The 18954-nt window shown below is 42.9% G+C and overlaps 2 protein-coding genes across 4 annotated transcripts in view; both read right to left on the bottom strand.

Moving 5' to 3' along the window:
- The window catches only part of LOC141753500 (GTPase IMAP family member 1-like), a 57776-nt gene that overhangs the window by 29915 nt on the left and 8907 nt on the right, over positions 1-18954 (bottom strand). The gene's annotated exons all lie outside the window — the stretch shown is intronic.
- The window catches only part of LOC141753499 (GTPase IMAP family member 8-like), a 42682-nt gene continuing 33279 nt past the window's right edge, over positions 9552-18954 (bottom strand). The window contains exons 3-6 of the mRNA XM_074612248.1: positions 15483-16086; positions 13746-14753; positions 12626-13273; positions 9552-10697 (exon numbers count right to left, since the gene is read on the bottom strand). Coding sequence (XP_074468349.1) covers positions 9952-10697; positions 12626-13273; positions 13746-14753; positions 15483-16065 — 2985 coding nt within the window. The 5' untranslated portion in view covers positions 16066-16086 and the 3' untranslated portion in view covers positions 9552-9951. The remainder of the gene's footprint in view (positions 10698-12625; positions 13274-13745; positions 14754-15482; positions 16087-18954) is intronic.

Raw genomic sequence — 18954 nt, 5'->3', positions numbered from 1 at the left:
GCATTGAAGCTCCTTTCCTTTGGTAAAGGATGCTCCAGTGTGTCCTAAAGGAGATAATAAAGGAAGCATTGAAGCTCCTTTCCTTTGGTAAAGGATGCTCCAGTGTGTCCTCTGCTAAAGGAGATAATAAAGGAAACATTGAAGCTCCTTTCCTTTGGTAAAGGATGCTCCAGTGTGTCCTAAAGGAGATAATAAAGGAAGCATTGAAGCTCCTTTCCTTTGGTAAAGGATGCTCCAGTGTGTCCTAAAGGAGATAATAAAGGAAGCATTGAAGCTCCTTTCCTTTGGTAAAGGATGCTCCAGTGTGTCCTAAAGGAGATAATAAAGGAAACATTGAAGCTCCTTTCCTTTGGTAAAGGATGCTCCAGTGTGTCCTAAAGGAGATAATAAAGGAAGCATTGAAGCTCCTTTCCTTTGGTAAAGGATGCTCCAGTGTGTCCTAAAGGAGATAATAAAGGAAACATTGAAGCTCCTTTCCTTTGGTAAAGGATGCTCCAGTGTGTCCTAAAGGAGATAATAAAGGAAGCATTGAAGCTCCTTTCCTTTGGTAAAGGATGCTCCAGTGTGTCCTAAAGGAGATAATAAAGGAAGCATTGAAGCTCCTTTCCTTTGGTAAAGGATGCTCCAGTGTATCCTCTGCTAAAGGAGATCATAAAGGAAGCATTGAAGCTCCTTTCCTCAGCATGTAGAGGACTCAAACAGCTCTCATCACGGCTGCTACTGAGATACTGAGAGGGTCATTTCACTCCGTTAGGAACCTTCCTGAGAGAAAAGGACTATTAGAACGCAGCCCAGAACCCAAACAGACTCCTTCAACCAGAACACACAGCGGACCACTAGAATATCAATCCACCTGAAGAACAACTAAACTCCCCAGATATACATTTAAACAATAGCAGTCATCATCATCATCATCATCATCATCATCATCATCATCATCATCATCACCATCATCATCATCATCTCTCTAGTGCCAGCCAGAGAAGAGATATATGAAACCCAACAGATATTAATATTCAGAGAGACTCACATGGAGGGAAGCAGCTGCAGACTCCTGACTGAACTAATCAGTCTCACCTGAGAGCTCACCTGGACTCACCTCCTCTAATCAGGACTCAGTGTTAGAGGTGATAGTCTCTCTCAGCCCTCTGGGGGGCGATATATACTTATTATTATTATTATTAGAGATCAGTTAACAACACTAATCAATAACAGATATTGATCCAGAAACCCTCACAGGTACTGCATTTAGCATAAAACAATATGCTCCAATCATAACATGGCAAACTGCAGCCCAACAGGCAACAACAGCTGTCAGTGTGTCAGTGTGCTGACTTGACTATGACTTGCCCCAAACTGCATGTGATGATCATAAAGTGGGCATGTCTGTAAAGGGGAGACTCGTGGGTACCATAGAACCCATTTACATTCACTGATCTGGAGGTCAGAGGTCAAGGGACCCCTTTGAACATGGACATGACAGTTTATCCTCTCCAATATTTAGTGTAAGTTTGGAGTGTTATTTAACCTCCTTTGTTCAGAAGGTGCAGCAGTTTAACCCAAAAGCATCCCCTCACCAGCCCATGCATTGATCACATGCAGACCAATAGTCTGTGGCTTGGCGCATGGTCTTCACATGATCAGAGAGTGCTATGATTCCAAACACCTTCTGCGCAGATCACAAGCCTCATTTTGTCCTCCAACTCAGCTCAGCATCAGTGCTGCACCTTTCTGGACTCTTTTCTCTTTATTTATTGATATGGTCTTTTCCTGTGCGTCCATGAGAAAGTGAGTATTTGTTATAGTTGTCTATTGTTCAGTATCTGCATCGCTATAATAATTCTAAAGTGACATGTATAATGTTATAATGCTCATGCTCGTGTTTCTATAATAGTATGAATGATAAGTTGTGTGTTTCTGTGTCAATAATCATTTCAGTGAGAGCAGCGCAGTGAACGGGCATACGGCCGTCATTAAGGGACCTCCTATCCCCCTCTGTGAGCACTCTGCTCATTGAACTGCCTGAGAGCCTGAGGCTGCTGTTTGTTGACGCTCCCTTAAAGTTCAGAAGGCTGCGTTCTGCTCCTTTAACTCCTGTTTTAAACTGTTTAGCTTGCATTGTATGTCATATAATACTGTTTGTTTAATATTACTACATGTTACTAATGCCTGCATATGTTTCTATTTTATTTCTGTATTTAGTAACCACTATCCTCACTATTCAAAAGGATTTACAAACCATCTTCAATCAATAAATGAGTGGTATCTCAAAGAGAGTGTGTGACCTGGACTAATTGATACATCACCATCATCTACATGTTCTTACCGGACAACCTGTGGAGTTTGTAAATGACATTCATAGAACCATCAACTAAGGGTTCATTCAATCAGCATCACTAAGGTCACAAGTTTGGTATCCATTACACCAACGCCTATTTTACATCCTTCATGACCAGCTAGTCTGACCTGGTTGGTACCGATGGATCCATCAGGTTAGGTCAGGTTTACTATGATACCAGGATCTTCTCTCTAGCTTTAAAACTGAGCCCTGCAGGGATTTGGCAGTAACAGGTTTGGTTATTAGCAAATGAATTAATAAATAATAATATAATTATTAATATTAATAAAAATGATCAATAAACAAAGTGTGAAGATACTATGTGATTTTGATTTAAGTATATGAGAAAGAAGGAATTAAACTATCTCAGACAATATCATCATAACATGGTGGCGTCCACCCTGGAGGTGGAAAAAGGTCAGGAATGCCTTTCTCCAGCTGTGGTGTATGTACATATTGTCCAACAGTAGATTTGATCAAAGAGGCAATCATAGCTTTAGCACAAGGAAAAATGCATAATCAATTTAACAAGTCTGATGTACTCTGTAACACAAATAAGATAATAAAAAATAACAAAGGCATAGGAATAAAAATAAAAATGAAAACTAAAACAGATAAAAAGATGGCCATGTATTTTCTCCAGGTTTGGTCAGTTTGTGGGAGAAGTTGTGCAACAGGTCTCTGTCGTCCCCCATGCTCCTGCATTAGTATTAATGTCATGTACCCACCCCGGTCGTCAAAAGTCTGTGTCAATGGTCTGGTGCAGTCTGTTAGGTCCAATGTTGGAGGAGATTTAGAGCTAGCTTCAAATCAACAAAAGCTTTTCCTGCTTCAGGTGTCCAGACAATCTTATATTATTGTGTAAGGGCAAACTTTGTCGCGTTTCCCACAGCAGAGAATCAGAGACTCTGTGAAAATCAACTTTGGGGTCCGCTGTTTACTCCCAACCTGTAGCATCATTACACCTTTTAGTCTAAGGTCCCAAATCTTGCCACCTTTCATCCTTCGATTTGACCAGTGAGACGTTGGGATCAGAGTGTGGTATCTGAAATAGAGACTGAAAAAGTGTGTCAGGCAGAGTCACAGAAACAGCCAGTCAAGCTTGAGTTTGTCCTTATCAAGGCCTTCTCTGTACCATTTGTTTTACAACTCACCGTCTACTCCAAAAAGAGATAAGCGAGTTGCATTGCAAGTCCTGTTTTCTCATAATATGTGTGTGTGGCTGTGGAGAGAGCTGTAGCTTGGTTTATGAGAGTTTAACAGAGTTAAGTGCAGTGTTTGGGATTTTCCATTGGTAGGCATATAACAGGTCCTCTTTACTATATTTGAAAAAAGATGTTGTTTGCTAATTCTGGTTACAACTATGCCCTGTGGTGTAGATATCAAAACTATCCCCAGTAAAACCATAACATCTCTCCCCATCAGGTTCATCGGACAGTGTTTTGATAACAGAAAAGAGTGTTTGAAATCCCCCTCAATGTTATCCCAGCATGGTAGTGGAACTGTGTATCTCTTTGCCACAGATGATGTCTTTACCATGTATAGTAAGTTTTAGCTTTGGCATCTGTTTATATGTGTCATGTGAGTACTTAGCATATAGTTCAATAGCTTTCTCTTTACCAGTTTTCTGTACAGATTCAAGATATTCAGTTGCTTGTGAAATCATGAGTTGTGTGTCTGTGTTCTTACGTGTCTGATGTGCAGAAGCTGGTCCAACATTATCAAACTTTACTTCTTTAATTAATGCAACTAAAAATAACATTTCAGTGAGCTTCACCAGTGTTCATGCACATTTATATCTTCATTGTTAGACTTTAACAACAAGTGAACTAAGAAATGTAAGTGCTGTAGACTACGAGTACTTTGACGTCGTCATTGGACAGGTATCCATTGATTACCCACAGCTGGCTTTCCACCCTCAAACATGTTTTGTTTAATAAAGAGTTTCTTCTTCTTGAAAGCATTCATTTCTCCCGAGGATACACGGAGAACGCCATGTTATCGCCATGGTTACAAATTAAAAAATGTGCTGTCGGACATCCAGTGAACGCCACACACGAACTTGACAATCCTCCCGTTTTTCCCGAGAGACTCCCGTTTCTCATCGCCCTCTCCCGGTGTCCTCCCAGGGTCATAATTCTCCCGATTTATGGCAAATTTTCAACATTAATATTTAGGAAGACATTTAGCCTACATGTTATTTGATGGGGGAGGTAAGGGACCTGGATAATGGATAGGGGGGTGCTGCTCTAAGATCTCATCAGATTGTTATTAATAATAAGCTGGAGGAAAATGTTTATGTGGCGATGCACAGTCACCATGGCAACCAGAGGAAAGATGAGGAGAAGCAGGAGTCTAATTACGGTAACACACACACACACAAACCAACACACTCGATGCTAACAGGTGCTAACAGATGCTAACTGGTTCCACTCTCTACGGTTCCCTGTCATCCTGTTTCCATGGAAACACCAATCACAGAGCAGAGGGCTGTGGATGTAGAAGACATCTACGTGTGACAACCAATCACAGCTCACCTTGTTTTCAGCGTGCGGTGACTTACCTGGACACCACTCACCTTTAGTTTGCCATCCACTGTCTTCTACCGGTTGTTTAGTTTTTATATTATTCGTTTTTCATAAAAAAATTAAGTAAACTTTGATGTCGACGTTTTAGATGATTCTGTTTTTATACAATAAAAGAACAACAATGAGATAAAAATATTTCTTCTTTGTGTTGGGACCCGCCATCAAGATGGTGGCAAGAGACCACATGAACTCAGTCACATGATCCTTGACCCTCAGGACCATGGGACTCAGCTCAGTAACCATTGGCTACTGTAGCATGATGACACATTTATACATACTTGTGAAATTCAGCCAGGATAAAAGCAGAGAAATCTCTTTGTTCTGTCTCTTCTTCCTATTTTTCTCCTTCTCAACCCCTGCTGAAGAAGGCAAGGGAGCTTCTGCTCTTCTCACCTAAGCTCTCCTTACAGACCAGAAGCTGCAGAAGTAGCTCTGCTCTGATCTATGGACTGTTAGAAAACAGACATAGAACACAAGGAACTTCTGAGGCGGAAGACGTGAGAGCCTGCCTTTTGACCAGCTAACTTCAAGCAACAAGAGCAAGGAAGTTAGTACCAAGCTATCAAGCTGCTGGAAAGAAAGTATTGGAGCGACCAGCTTCCTCCAAACTGCACAACTAGATCTCACACAGCAAGGACAACATCATTGACCCTGGAACCACAACTTTCTCCAGCCTGCTTTCTCCAACTCCTCCAACTTGGAATTGCAACCCTTTCTTCCATGGATTGGTAACGTACTGGGCTTACCTTAGCAGTAGCAATTCCACACGGCTGAGCAAGACTGTTCAACTTAACTTCTGTGAATGTACCTGTATTGATATGGTTTAATGTAATTCATTGAGTTTGATTGTTGTGATATTATTTGTAGTCAGGATATTTGGTTAGCTGACTTCTCCACATCTGATGTGTTTAGTTTATGCTCCACATAGACAAGGTCTTGCATGCAAACTAACCATCTTTTCTAACCCACTGCATTATCTGACACACATTAAGATCACATACATAAACTGTGAATTAGTTTTAAACATAAACATACAGCTTCAGATAATCTCAACCCCCACATCACCCCCCCTTTGTCCTTCCTGAGCACATGTGCTCCGAAGAACAAAGAGGCCATGTGGTGACATCCTGGTGGCCATCTTTGATCGGGCCATCTTTGTAGTTTTACAGAGTCAGCCATATTGTCTGTAGGCCATGCAGATTTGTGGATTATACATGCTGGTCTGTTTAATGTTGTACAAGAGTGAATAATGCCAACTGCCGCTGTGTCAAGAACTCCAAAATCCTTCAACCTTTTCTATCTATTGATATAGTGATTTTTGGTTATAGTTATTAATTTAATTATTAATCAAAGTTCAACATTGATAGTTAAGTAATGAGACTTATCTATGAGACTAGATTCATTTGCTATCATTTTCTATTTGTTTCAAAGAGTGGTGCCCCGAGGATGATTTAATATACATAAAATCATATTATTCAATATAATTAATAATTATTTTGATAATTATTAATTACATTTGATAGCCATTTTAATGTGTTTTTTTAGCTTATGTACCAATGTAATTTGGTGCCCATGTTATTATTTATATATATTGATAATTTATTAATATTAATTTATCAATATTGATAATTATCTTTAATATTGTCTAATAACTAGACCAGCTCCTAGCTGCGTCCCCAACATTATGGTGCCCCGTGTGAGGCATAGTATTGTTGGCAAATTGTTCATAATTGTGCAATATTAATTTCAGCATAATTTTGGTTAAATCCAAAATTTCATATTGCACTTCTAAACAAACCAAAAGTGTTTACATTCTACACCACTAGTCTTCCACAGGAGTAGACGTCCAGCTGTACTTTTGAACAAGTACATTGTGGTTAGAATTGTTTATTGAGAGACTTTGATTATTAACACTTTAAGCCTTTATAGTGTTAATTCTAAGAACTTTCTATTGCTGCTAATTTAAGTTAACCTACGCTGTAGAACTTGAAAGAGTTTTTGTTCAGCATTTGAATACCACATATTCAATGCAATCTAGTCAAGTTGTCATAATTTGCTGTCAATGTAAGTGTTTCTTTAATGACACAGCGTGCCACCGGCCCTGTGTAACATAGAGAGCTTGTACCTGGCTGTGTAACTGCCAAGCATTCCAGCCTGAGTTAAATAGAGCCTGAGATAGAGCCACAGTGTGCTACCAGCCCTGTGTTAAGTTTGCTCCTAGCTGTTACTTCCACGTGTTCCAGCTTGAGTCACCTTTAAGAGACATCATCACAACTTTTACTGCCCTGCATCTCAGTTAGTGCATGTTCTCATAATAATATTTTCTAATAACTAGACCAGCTCCTATTTGTGTCCACAACAACACGCTTCCTAGTCTTCCTCATCATTTTCATCCTCAAGAGGAGGAGGAGGGGCCGGAGGATCAGGACCAGAGGTAGAGTAGCCAATCAGAGACATAAATGTTCCTCTTAGATCTCATCAGATTGTTATTAATAATAAGTTAATAATTAAATCTGCTCTGCTGCTTCAGGTCCGCTGGAGGAAAATGTTTATGTGGCGATGCACAGTCACCATGGCAACCAGAGGAAAGATGAAGAGAAGCAGGAGTCTAATTACGGTAACACACACACAAACCAACACACTCGATGCTAACAGATGCTAACATGTGCTAACAGGTGCTAACTGGTTCCACTCTCTACAGTTCCCTGTCATCCTGTTTCCATGGAAACACCAATCACAGAGCAGAGGGCTGTGGATGTAGAAGACGTCTACGTGTGACAACCAATCAGAGCTCACCTTGTTTTCAGCGTGCTGTGACTTACCTGGACACCACTCACCTTTGGTTTGCCATCCTGGGAACTAGTTGTAGAGGTCTATGGACTAGCTGTAGAGGTCTGGGGACTAGTTGTAGAGGTCTGAGGACTAGTTGCAGAGGTCTGAGAACTAGTTGCAGAGGTCTGGGGACTAGTTGCAGAGGTCTGGGGACTAGTTGCAGAGGTCTGAGGACTAGTTGCAGAGGTATGGGGACTAGTTGCAGAGGTCTGGGGACTAGTTGCAGAGGTCTGGGGACTAGTTGTAGAGGTCTGAGGACTAGTTGCAGAGGTCTGGGGACTAGTTGCAGAGGTCTGGGGACTAGTTGTAGAGGTCTATGGACTAGTTGCAGAGGTCTGGGGACTAGTTGCAGAGGTCTGGGGACTAGTTACAGAGGTCTGGGGACTAGTTGTAGAGGTCTAGGGACTAGTTACAGAGGTGACGCCGGAGTTTTGGTCGGAGATGATAACGTTTCTCTCTGCAGAGCCCCGTCACTTCACAAGACACGGGAAACCTCTGTTGGTCACACTTTTCATCTTCGTATCTTAGTCTGTTTCTGGAACTGAACAGTGTGTAAAGTCCCTACTGTGTACCTACTGGACACCACCCACCTTTAGTTTGCCATCCACTGTCTTCTACCGGTTGTTTAGTTTTTATATTATTAGTTTTTCATAAAAAGTTAAAGTAAACTTGGATGTCGACATTTTAGATGATTCTGTTTTTATACAATAAAAGAACAACAATGAGATGAAAATCTTTCTTCTTTGCTTCTAAACTCTGAAAGAGTCAGCTGAGATTTTAAAGCACATCAAACAGATCTTTTCAGATTCACTACTGTACGACCACGTCACTATTTACTCTTGAATAACATTTAGAACGTGTTTAATGTTTCCTTTAATAGCAAGCAGTTGATGTTTGTTTGTTTTGGTACATATTAATAATGTAAAACATCTGGAGCTGTTAAATAAAGTTTATTATATTAATAACTAATCTATCTATATTATCTAATAAATAAATAATTAGCAAAACATCTTTTAAATCAAATGATTTAATAAAAAGCAAAACTCAGTAGAGATACATGTTTCTTTCTTTTTATTCTTATGAATCAAACAAACAACAGATTATCAATATATCACAATCATGTTGAACAAACTTAACATCTGACGTTGTATATATTGTGATTATATCATCAGTACGGGTGTAAAGGTACTTGTTATTCTATTTAACCGGTCGGTACAGGAAGTTCGGTTCGGTCCGTGACATCCTCTCGGTACGCTCTGTGACCCAAACATCCCATTATGTGTCGACTGCTCACAACCACGGAACAGAAATCTGGAGCGCGTCTTTTACCTGGAAGGTTTTGTCAGCGTACCAGATGTTCTCTATCAGCTGTAGCAGCGCTGTCTGCTGGTTGGTTTAGACCGATTTGTGTCAAACTGAAGTCCAGTTTATCTGTGGATGCACTGCAAACATTTAATGTCTGGGGATTAATTACAGAGGTCTTGATATGTACCAAACCGTGAGCCCAAAACCGAAACCGTACCAAACCGTGAGTTTTGTGTACTGTGACATCATGATCAGATACATGAGGACAATAAAAACATGTTAAACTTCATTCATGTAGAAATGTTATAAAATGAGTCAAAGTGATTTATCGATACAACAAATGACTGTTTAAGAACATTAACAGAAATGTTTAAAAACTGAATTAATTCATTACGTCTCATTCATTTTCAGTAGAAGCTCAAATCAATAACATGTAAATACAATAAAAACAAGTGTATGATCATCAATATGTGGACAGAGAGTTATAAATGATGAAGCAGTGACTCTTCTTCTGACTCAAAGTGCAGCTGATATAAACACTCAAGAGGTCAAAGGTCAAAAACAATGAATAAACTCATTACTGTCAGACTCATCTGAAAAACACAAAGTATTGTTATTAAAACAGAAAAATGAATTAACTCACTCAAATTACTGAAATCAAATCAAATATAAACTATTAAAGTCTGTCACTGAATAACAGAGGAGTGACGGACGATACGTCTTTAACTAATTACTATTACTTAATCCAGTAAACTACTCCTTAAATAGTTTTTATGCTAAATGGTAAATGGACTTGCAGTTATATAGTGCTTGTATACAGGTATACATTATAATTTTCTTAAGTATATCTTGATCAAAAGATTAAATACAAGTATAAACCAAGCATACTTATTCTGCTCCTGCTCCTTTTTTCACTACTGCTCCTCCTCTCGCTCCTGCAACTGCTCTCGCTCCTGCTCCTGCTACTGCTCCTGCTCCTGCTCCTGCTCCTGCTACTGCTACTGCTCCTGCTCGTGCTACTGCTCCTGCTACTTTTTTCGCTACTAATCTCGCTACTTTTCTCGTTATTGGTCCCGCAACTCTTCCTGCTCCTGCAACCGCTATTGTTACCGCAACTGCTCCTGCTCCTGCTAACGCTACTGCTCCTGCAACTGCTCCTTTTCCCGTTTCTGCTCCTGCTCCCGCTAGTGCTCCTGCAATTGCTCCTGCTCCTGCTCCTAAAACTGCTCCTGTTCCTGCTCCTTTTCCTTCTCCTGCTACTGCTCCCGCTAATACTCCTGCTCCTGCTCCTGCAACTGCTCCCGCTATTGTTCCTGCTCCCGCTACTGCTCCTGCAACTGCTCCTGCTCCTGCTCCCGCAACTGCTCCTGCTCCTGCTCCTGCTACTGCTCCTGCTCCTGCTCTCACTAATGCTTTCACTTCTGCTACTGCTCTCCATATTACTACTGCTCCTGCAACTGCTGCTATTACTAGTCCCACTACTACTCCTGCAAATACTAATAATCCTGCTCCTGCTCCTGCTCCTGCTAATGCAAATAATCCTGCGAATAATCCTGCGACTGCTCCTACAACTGCTACTGCTTTTGCTACTTTTCCTGCTCCTGTTCCTGCTACTGGCCCTTTTACTTTGTCATCTCCACCGCCGCCCGACCGGTTCATTTCTTCTACTTTGTCATCTCCACCGCCGCTCGACCGGTTCATTTCTTCTACTTTGTCATCTCCGCCGCTGCCCGACCGGTTCCTTCCTTCATTAAAGAACGTCTGGACCATCCTGAACATCTCATCTGTGTAGTGTTCTCCACCATTCGCTGTGACCATCTCATCTATTTGATTCAGGAGGTTTCTAACCTGCTCTCTGCTTCTTTTGGCTCCGTTGTCAAACACACAGTATCTACCACCACACATGGAGACCAGTTCTGACACGACTCTGTTGGACTTTATCTTATCCTCAATGCTCTTGTCTTTAAGCTCATCTCCATGAGTGAACAGCACCATGGAGTACTTATCAGCTCCACCATCAAACAGTTTAAGAAGTAGCTCAAACAGTGTGATGTCTGCTTTGGTGATTCTGCCTATTTTGACCACAATGACGAAGGCATGTGGTCCTGGACTGGCCTTCACTATCGACTTCATGATCTCCAGGTACAGCTGTTCAGGAGTCAGAACTTCATCAGTGAATCCTGGAGTGTCGACCACTGTGACCTTACGACCCTCCACCACGGCTGATTTAGAGACCGTCTCCGTACTGACTGAATCAAAACCACCGTCTGATTTAAACTGATCTGATCCCAGGATGGTGTTTCCTGATGCACTTTTTCCAGATCCAGGTAGACCGAACAGCACGACCCTCCTGTCTCTGGAAACATCAGCTGGAAGATAGAAAACAAATGAATCAGATGAGTTTACCTTCTCATAACTACAGTCTGAAAACTGATTGAAACATCAGTCAGTAAAACATCTCCTAAACTGGAATAACCGCCTCGTGGTTGTACGCCTCCGCCAGGTGGACGTTTGTGCCAATTTTGAAGAGATTCTCTGCAGGTGTTCCTGAGATATCACCTTCACAAGAATGGACAACCCAAAAACATAATGCATCCAGCCACGGCTGTCGCCGGCAAACTCAGGTTAGTGACCACGAAGACACAAGGCTGATAACATGGTTAATCTGGTGATCACCTGCCAATGGTCAAACATGTTGTGCACCAGTTTGCTCTTCACATGTGAACTCTGTGTTGTCACTGTTTGTCAACCTTTGATTTAAAGTGACTTCAGTGATAGGAGCTGTAACAACCAACACCACCAGCCTCCAGCTGTGAGGGTTCATTCCTAACTCTGATAAAGATCAGTAGCCTACATGACGTCATCCAAAACCATGACATTACTTAAAATGAATACATGTAAGAATTAGATCACACGGCACCTGGTGGATCAGGTTGTTGCTGGGTTGGTAGATGGCCTGACTTCAGCAGCAGGTCTCTGACTTGTTCTTCATCGTCATCCTCATTGTTGAAGAGGTGAGACGCACCCGCAAACTTTTTAACAACATCTGGAAGTTTATCTTTATCTTGAAAGATAAAATCATCCAATGACTTGTGTTTTAGAGCATCACCACCGGTGAAGAGCAGGTAACTCTCTTTCAACCCCCGGGGCCCGAGGACTCTCATAGCCGCCTTCACAGCCTTCTGGTCCTCCTTTGTGAACCGTCCAACTCTGACCACCACCAGAAACAGACAACGTCTGGACGACTGCAGGAGCTCCTGACACCAGCTTTTGATCTTCTCCTCTTTGTCTGTGCTGTCTAATATTCCCGTAGTGTCGACCACTGAGATCTGTTTCCCGCAGACATTTCCTTTTTGTTCAGAGATTTCTTCTGGAACTGATGTGAAGGCAAGCTCTGACTTAAACGCTGGTCGTCCCAGGATGGTGTTTCCTGAAGCACTTTTACCAACTCCTGCTTTTCCAAGCAGGACGATGGTGAGATCTGGATGAAGATCTAGTACTCTCGCAAATCCTCTTGTTCCATCTTTGTGATCATTGTGATCTTCGTCATCTTTGTCATCACCGCTGCCGTCTGACCGGTTCCTTTCTTCATTAAAGAACGTCTGGGCCATCCTGAACATCTCATCTGTGTAGTGTTCTCCACCATTCACTGTGACCATCTCATCTATTTGATTCAGGAGGTTTCTAACCTGCTCTCTGCTTCTTTTGGCTCCGTTGTCAAACACACAGTATCTACCACCACACATGGAGACCAGATCTGACACGAGTGTGTGTGACTTTATCTCATCCTCAATGCTCTGGCCTTTTAGCCAATCTCCATGAGTGAACAGCACCATGGAGTACCTATCAGCTCCACCGACAAACAGTTTAAGAAGTAGCTCAAACAGTTTGACGTCTGCTTTGTCGATTCTGCCTATTTTGACTACAATGATGAGGGCATGTGGTCCTGGACTGGCCTCAACTATCGACCTCATGATCTCCAGGTACAGCTGTTTAGGAGTCTGAACTTCATCAGTGAGTCCTGGAGTGTCGACCACTGTGACCTTACGACCCTCCACCACGGCTGATTTAGAGACCGTCTCAGTACTGACTGAGTCAAAACCACCGGCTGATTTAAACTGATCTGATCCCAGGATGGTGTTTCCTGATGCACTTTTTCCAGCTCCAGGTAGACCGAACAGCACGACCCTCCTGTCTCTGGAAACATCAGCTGGAAGATAGAAAACAAATGAATCAGATGAGTTTACCTTCTCAGTGTCAGTTTACATCCATGTCTGTCCAAAATGTCATCACTTCTTCCTGTTAGACATTTGTGTTAAATTATCACAATTAGCAGATGAATTCTTGAGTTATGGCCAAAACATGTTTTGTGAGGTCACAGTGACCTTTGACCACCAAAATCTAATCAGTTCATCCTTTAGTCCAAGTGGACGTTTGTGCCAATTTTGAAGAGATTCTATCCAGGTGTTCCTGAGATATAGGGTTAGGGTTCTGTGTTGTCACTGTTTGTCAACCTTTGATTAAAAGTGACTTCAGTGATAGGAGCTGTAACAACCAACACCACCAGCCTCCAGCTGTGAGGGTTCATTCCTAACTGATAAAGATCAGTAGCCTACATGACGTCATCCAAAACCATGACATTACTTAAAATGAATACATGTAAGAATTAGATCACACGGTACCTGGTGGATCAGGTTGTTGATGGGTTGGTGGATGGCCTGACTTCTGCAGCAGGTCTCTGACTTGTTCTTCAACTGCTCCTGCTGCTCCTGCTGCTGTTCCTGCTGCTCCTGCTGCTACTGCTGCTCCTGCTGCTACTGCTGCTCCTGCTGCTACTGCTGCTCCTGCTGCTCCTGCTGCTGCTCCTGCTGCTGCTCCTCCTGCTGCTGTTCCTGCTGCTCCTACTACTGCTACTGCTCCTGCTCCTACTGCTGCTACTGCTGCTACTGCTACCAATGCTCCTGCAGATAAACCTATGCCGGTTCCAATCAATAAAGAGCGTCCAATTCTTTTCCATACTTTTTCTTTTACTTTGTCATCACCGCTGCTGTCTGACCGGTTCCTTTCTTCATTAAAGAACGTATAGGCCATCCTGAACATCTCATCTGTGTAGTGTTCTCCACCATTCACTGTGACCATCTCATCTACTTGATTCAGGAGGTTTCTAACCTGCTCTCTGCTTCTTTTGGCTCCGTTGTCAAACACACAGTATCTACCACCACACATGGAGACCAGATCTGACCAGACTCTGTTGGACTTTATCTCATCCTCAATGCTCTGGTCTTTTAGCTCATCTCCATGAGTGAACAGCACCATGGAGTACCTATCAGCTCCACCAACAAACAGTTTAAGAAGTAGCTCAAACAGTTTGACGTCTGCTTTGGTGATTCTGCCTATTTTGACCACGATGATGAGGGCATGTGGTCCTGGACTGGCCTCAACTATCGACTTCATGATCTCCAGGTACAGCTGTTTAGGAGTCAGAACTTCATCAGTGAATCCTGGAGTGTCGACCACTGTGACCTTACGACCCTCCACCACGGCTGATTTAGAGACCGTCTCTGTACTGCCTGGATTAAAACCCCCGGCTGATTTAAACTGATCTGATCCCAGGATGGTGTTTCCTGATGCACTTTTTCCAGATCCAGGTAGACCGAACAGCACGACCCTCCTGTCTCTGGAAACATCAGCTGGAAGATAGAAAACAAATAAATCAGATGAGTTTAGCTTCTCATAACTACAGTCTGAAAACTGATTGAAACATCAGTCAGTAAAACATCTCCTAAACTGGAATAACCGCCTCGTGGTTAGACGCCTCCGCCAACCAGCCAAGTGTCACTTTACATCCATGTCTATCCAAAATGTCATCACTTCTTCCTGTTAGATATTTGTGTTAAATTATCATAGTTAGCAGATTAATTCTTGAGTTAAAGCCTGTGAGGTCACAGTGACCTTTGACCTTTGACCACCAAAATCTACTCAGTTCATCCTTTAGTCCAAGTGGACGTTTGTACTTTTTTTTAAAGAGATTCTCTGCAGGTGTTCCTGAGATATCACCTTCACAAGAATGGACAACCCAAAAAATATAATGCATCCAGCCACGGCTGTCGCCGGCAAACTCTGGTTAGTGACCACGAAGACACAAAGCTGATAACATGGTTAATCTGGTGATCACCTGCCAATGGTCAAACATGTTGTGCACCAGTTTCCTCCTCACATGTGAACTCTGTGTTGTCAGTGTTTGTCAATCTTTGATTAAAAGTGACTTCAGTGATAGGAGCTGTAACAACCAACACCACCAGCCTCCAGCTGTGAGGGTTCATTCCTAACTCTGATAAAGATCAGTAGCCTACATGACGTCATCCAAAACCATGACATTACTTAAAATGAATACATGTAAGAATTAGATCACACGGTACCTGGTGGATCAGGTTGTTGATGGGTTGGTAGATGGCCTGACTTCCACAGCAGGTCTCTGACTTGTTCTTCATCGTCATCCTCATTGTCAAAGAGGTGAGACGCCCCCGCAAACTTTTTAACAACATTTTGAAGCTTATCTTTATCTTGAAAGATAAAATCATCCAATGACATGTATTGTAGAGCATCACCTCCGGTGAAGAGCAGGTAACTCTCTTTCAACCCCCGGGGCCCGAGGACTCTCATAGCCGCCTTCACAGCCTTCTGGTCCTCCTCTAAGAACCGTCCAACTCTGACCACCACCAGAAACAGACAACGTCTGGACGACTGCAGGAGCTCCTGACACCAGCTTTTGATCTTCTCCTCTGTGTCTTTGCTGTCTAATATTCCCGGAGTGTCGACCACTGAGATCTGTTTCCCAAAGACATTTCCTTTTTGTTCAGAGATTTCTTCTGTAACTGATGTGAAGGCAAGCTTTGACTTAAACGCTGGTCGTCCCAGGATGGTGTTTCCTGAAGCACTTTTACCAACTCCTGTTTTTCCAAGCAGGACGATGGTGAGATCTGGATGAAGATCTGGATTCATGACTGAGGATCAGAAAACCTGCTGGAGAAAAGGATCAGATTCAGTAAGTTACAAAGTCTTTATCTGTATTCATGGAAATCCCCTCAACTGGTTTTCACCTCGCTGATAGGAAGACACACAGAGGAAGGATTCATTGTTGGTACTCTCTGAACTTCAGCATGCTTCTACCCAGTTAGATGCTTATTACTATGAACTACAGTATGATTCACAGTAGGTTAGTAATTATGTTGTGTTAATAGTGCTGAAACAGTGAATTATTGGATCAGTATCGTCTACTGCTGTCTGGTTTAATTCAAAGACCAAAAACAATCCAAACAAACACCGTCAGGAATTAAAAAATATCTGCATCACTCATGTTGAGTCATTGAACTACATTCTCCAGTTCCCCTTGAGTCCATAACTCCGCCTATAGACCCGACGTTTACAGTAACCACTGTCTACTGTAACCCATGACGTCAGCAGGGTCCTTCAGTTTTCACAACTAGGTGTGAAAATGCACCCATGACAAAAAGAGACCCTCCTTTGTCTCTTTCAGCTCTGACCTGCTAACAGCAGACAGTCGGGACAGGAAGAGGACGCAAGAACCTGCCTGAAATATTCCTGCTTAGCTCAGTTTGCACTGCTAACCCACAGTAAACCAGATCAGTGCCAGCCCCCAGGAAGAGTGCCGGTTGTTGATCCCAACTTTCGTAGAGGCGGTACTACAACTTTAGTGTCCGTCACGCCATTGGACCCAAAAACACTTTTTCCCATAGACTTCCCATTGGGAAAGAGACATCTGGAACTCAGCGGATCATTTAATTTGAGGTGAATCAACTCCCCAGTATGAACACTCTAATAGCCCTTATTTAAATCATTAGGTCCTAAAGTTGTAAAATGCACTAACAGCTGAATCCAGAGTTATTTCCCTTCCTCCGTTCATGTGAATGAGATCCAGACGAGGCTGGAGCGAGGGCTGGGAGGAGGAGTTAGTGAGCCATGATGACTGCGGGACGTTTGACCCCGTGACCGAGCGGACGCTACAGCGCCTGCTCCATGGACCTAATGGATGCGGAAGATCGCCAGAAGAGCCAGGTAATTTTCCAGCCGGAAGTCGAGCCATTATGGCTTCAAGTTCCACTGAGCAACTCTCATAGGAATGAACGGGGCCCCGCCTCCAACGCTGGATCCAGTTCTCTTTATACCTCCATGGTTTAGTGCCAGAGACTACAACAAAGTCGGCCAACTAACTTTAAAAGCAACAGGAACAAAGCAAGTTAGCGCCGAGCTGCTAACTCTGCAGGAACAACGGACCAGAGCGACCAGTTTGCCTCCAAACTGGAACCCAGTAAGAACTTCAACTTTTGACTGGAACCACAACTTTCCCAGCCTGGCTCCTCCACCAGCGATGGAATCACCAGCTAGCTCAGGAATCCCTTTCCTTCCATGGATTGGTAAATGGTTGTTGGTTGGTTGTTGGTTGGAATCCCCGGATGTCGTCGCTTCACTATTTGCTGTAAAATGGTATTGTTCTCTGCTTATTCTGCTTTCCTGTGCTCTACACTGCCAGCAGATCAGGTGTGGACTGTCTCCACCACCTTTATCTCTCAGCGACCTCTCTGTTGCTATCTCAGTGTAGTAGTAGTCAGTGTAACGTTACTCACTGTCTCCATCGATCAGCTGTTTAGCCTGGTCAGCTGTTAGCCACCGAACAGCTGTTAGCTTCCGTTGACTAGCGGTTAGCCTGTCCTCGCTAGCTAGTGATCCACCTGTCTTCTCTTTCCTGGATTATTCACGCTGGATTTTACCCCGACTGGACCTCCGCTGGTGTAGATACTCCTAGCTTTCGCCGACCTGTTTTGTTCCATCTTCCTGTGTGGTTCCTCTACGGCGCTGCTGTTGCCCATTCCCCGGCTCGCGGCCTACCAGCTAGTAGCTAGCCGCTGCCATGTTGTTCCTAAAGTACACCACACTGTAACTCCTGGACCTCTTCTGTCACTTCTCTCCAAACTCTCTTGCTGTAATTAAATCCAACGGACTCCTGTGTCGTCCACGTTATGTGCACAGGGCTGCCCGTTGCAAGTTTGTTTACTCCGATCATGCTATTCCCACCATTCATTCTGACCGGCGCTCTGCCACACCGCTACGACGTCATCACAACAAACTCCACGTGCAATCCGGCAATCTAAGACCTCTCATCTGGGTTGTGTAATGGCAATTTTCATATCTGCAGTTTAACACTGTACCTTTAGATAATCTCAGGGCCTCACATGTTCAACTGTGTCACCATAGGACAATGACCTGACATTTTAGTTCTCTGTAACTGCAAACAACAGATTGCTGAAATACTTGTTATGTCTTGTGATGCTCTGTTGTCTGCTGTGTGCTGACGCATTGATACACTTTCTATCCTTCTCTTCCTTTCTTCTTTGCACTTATCTTCATGTTATGCTTTAAATGTATAAATACTGACTACTCTTTGTATTCGGGGCTCACTTGCCACAGTCCACAACAGGTGGCTGTGCTCGTGAGTCCATCTGCAGATGCTTTAGTTATTAATGTATGCCTTTTTATTAAATTCACTGAAAGACAAGTTGTTACGTTGGTTTGTGTCTTGTTTTAACAGAAACTGCCACCACAGTTGACAACTTAGTTCCCCTCATTCCCTCTGCCCCAACATCTACAAATCACAACTCTGCAACCTTCATGCTACAGAATGCTCGCTCCCTGAACAATAAAGCAATGGATTGTCAGAGTTGTATTAACAAAATTCAGAAATAAACTCTGTTTAAAAAAAAAAAAAAAAGTATATTTGGGGAGCTGGCTTCACTGCATTGGATGTGTTTAGTTCATGCTCCACAGACAAAGAGTCTTGCATGCTAACTAACCATCTTTTCAAACCCAGCTCAC

This window comes from Sebastes fasciatus, chromosome 16 (genome assembly GCF_043250625.1).
Source record: "Sebastes fasciatus isolate fSebFas1 chromosome 16, fSebFas1.pri, whole genome shotgun sequence".
Classification (NCBI taxonomy): Eukaryota; Metazoa; Chordata; class Actinopteri; order Perciformes; family Sebastidae; genus Sebastes; species Sebastes fasciatus.
Note: the sequence above shows the minus strand (reverse complement) of the source record. Positions and strands in the feature narration are given on the sequence as shown.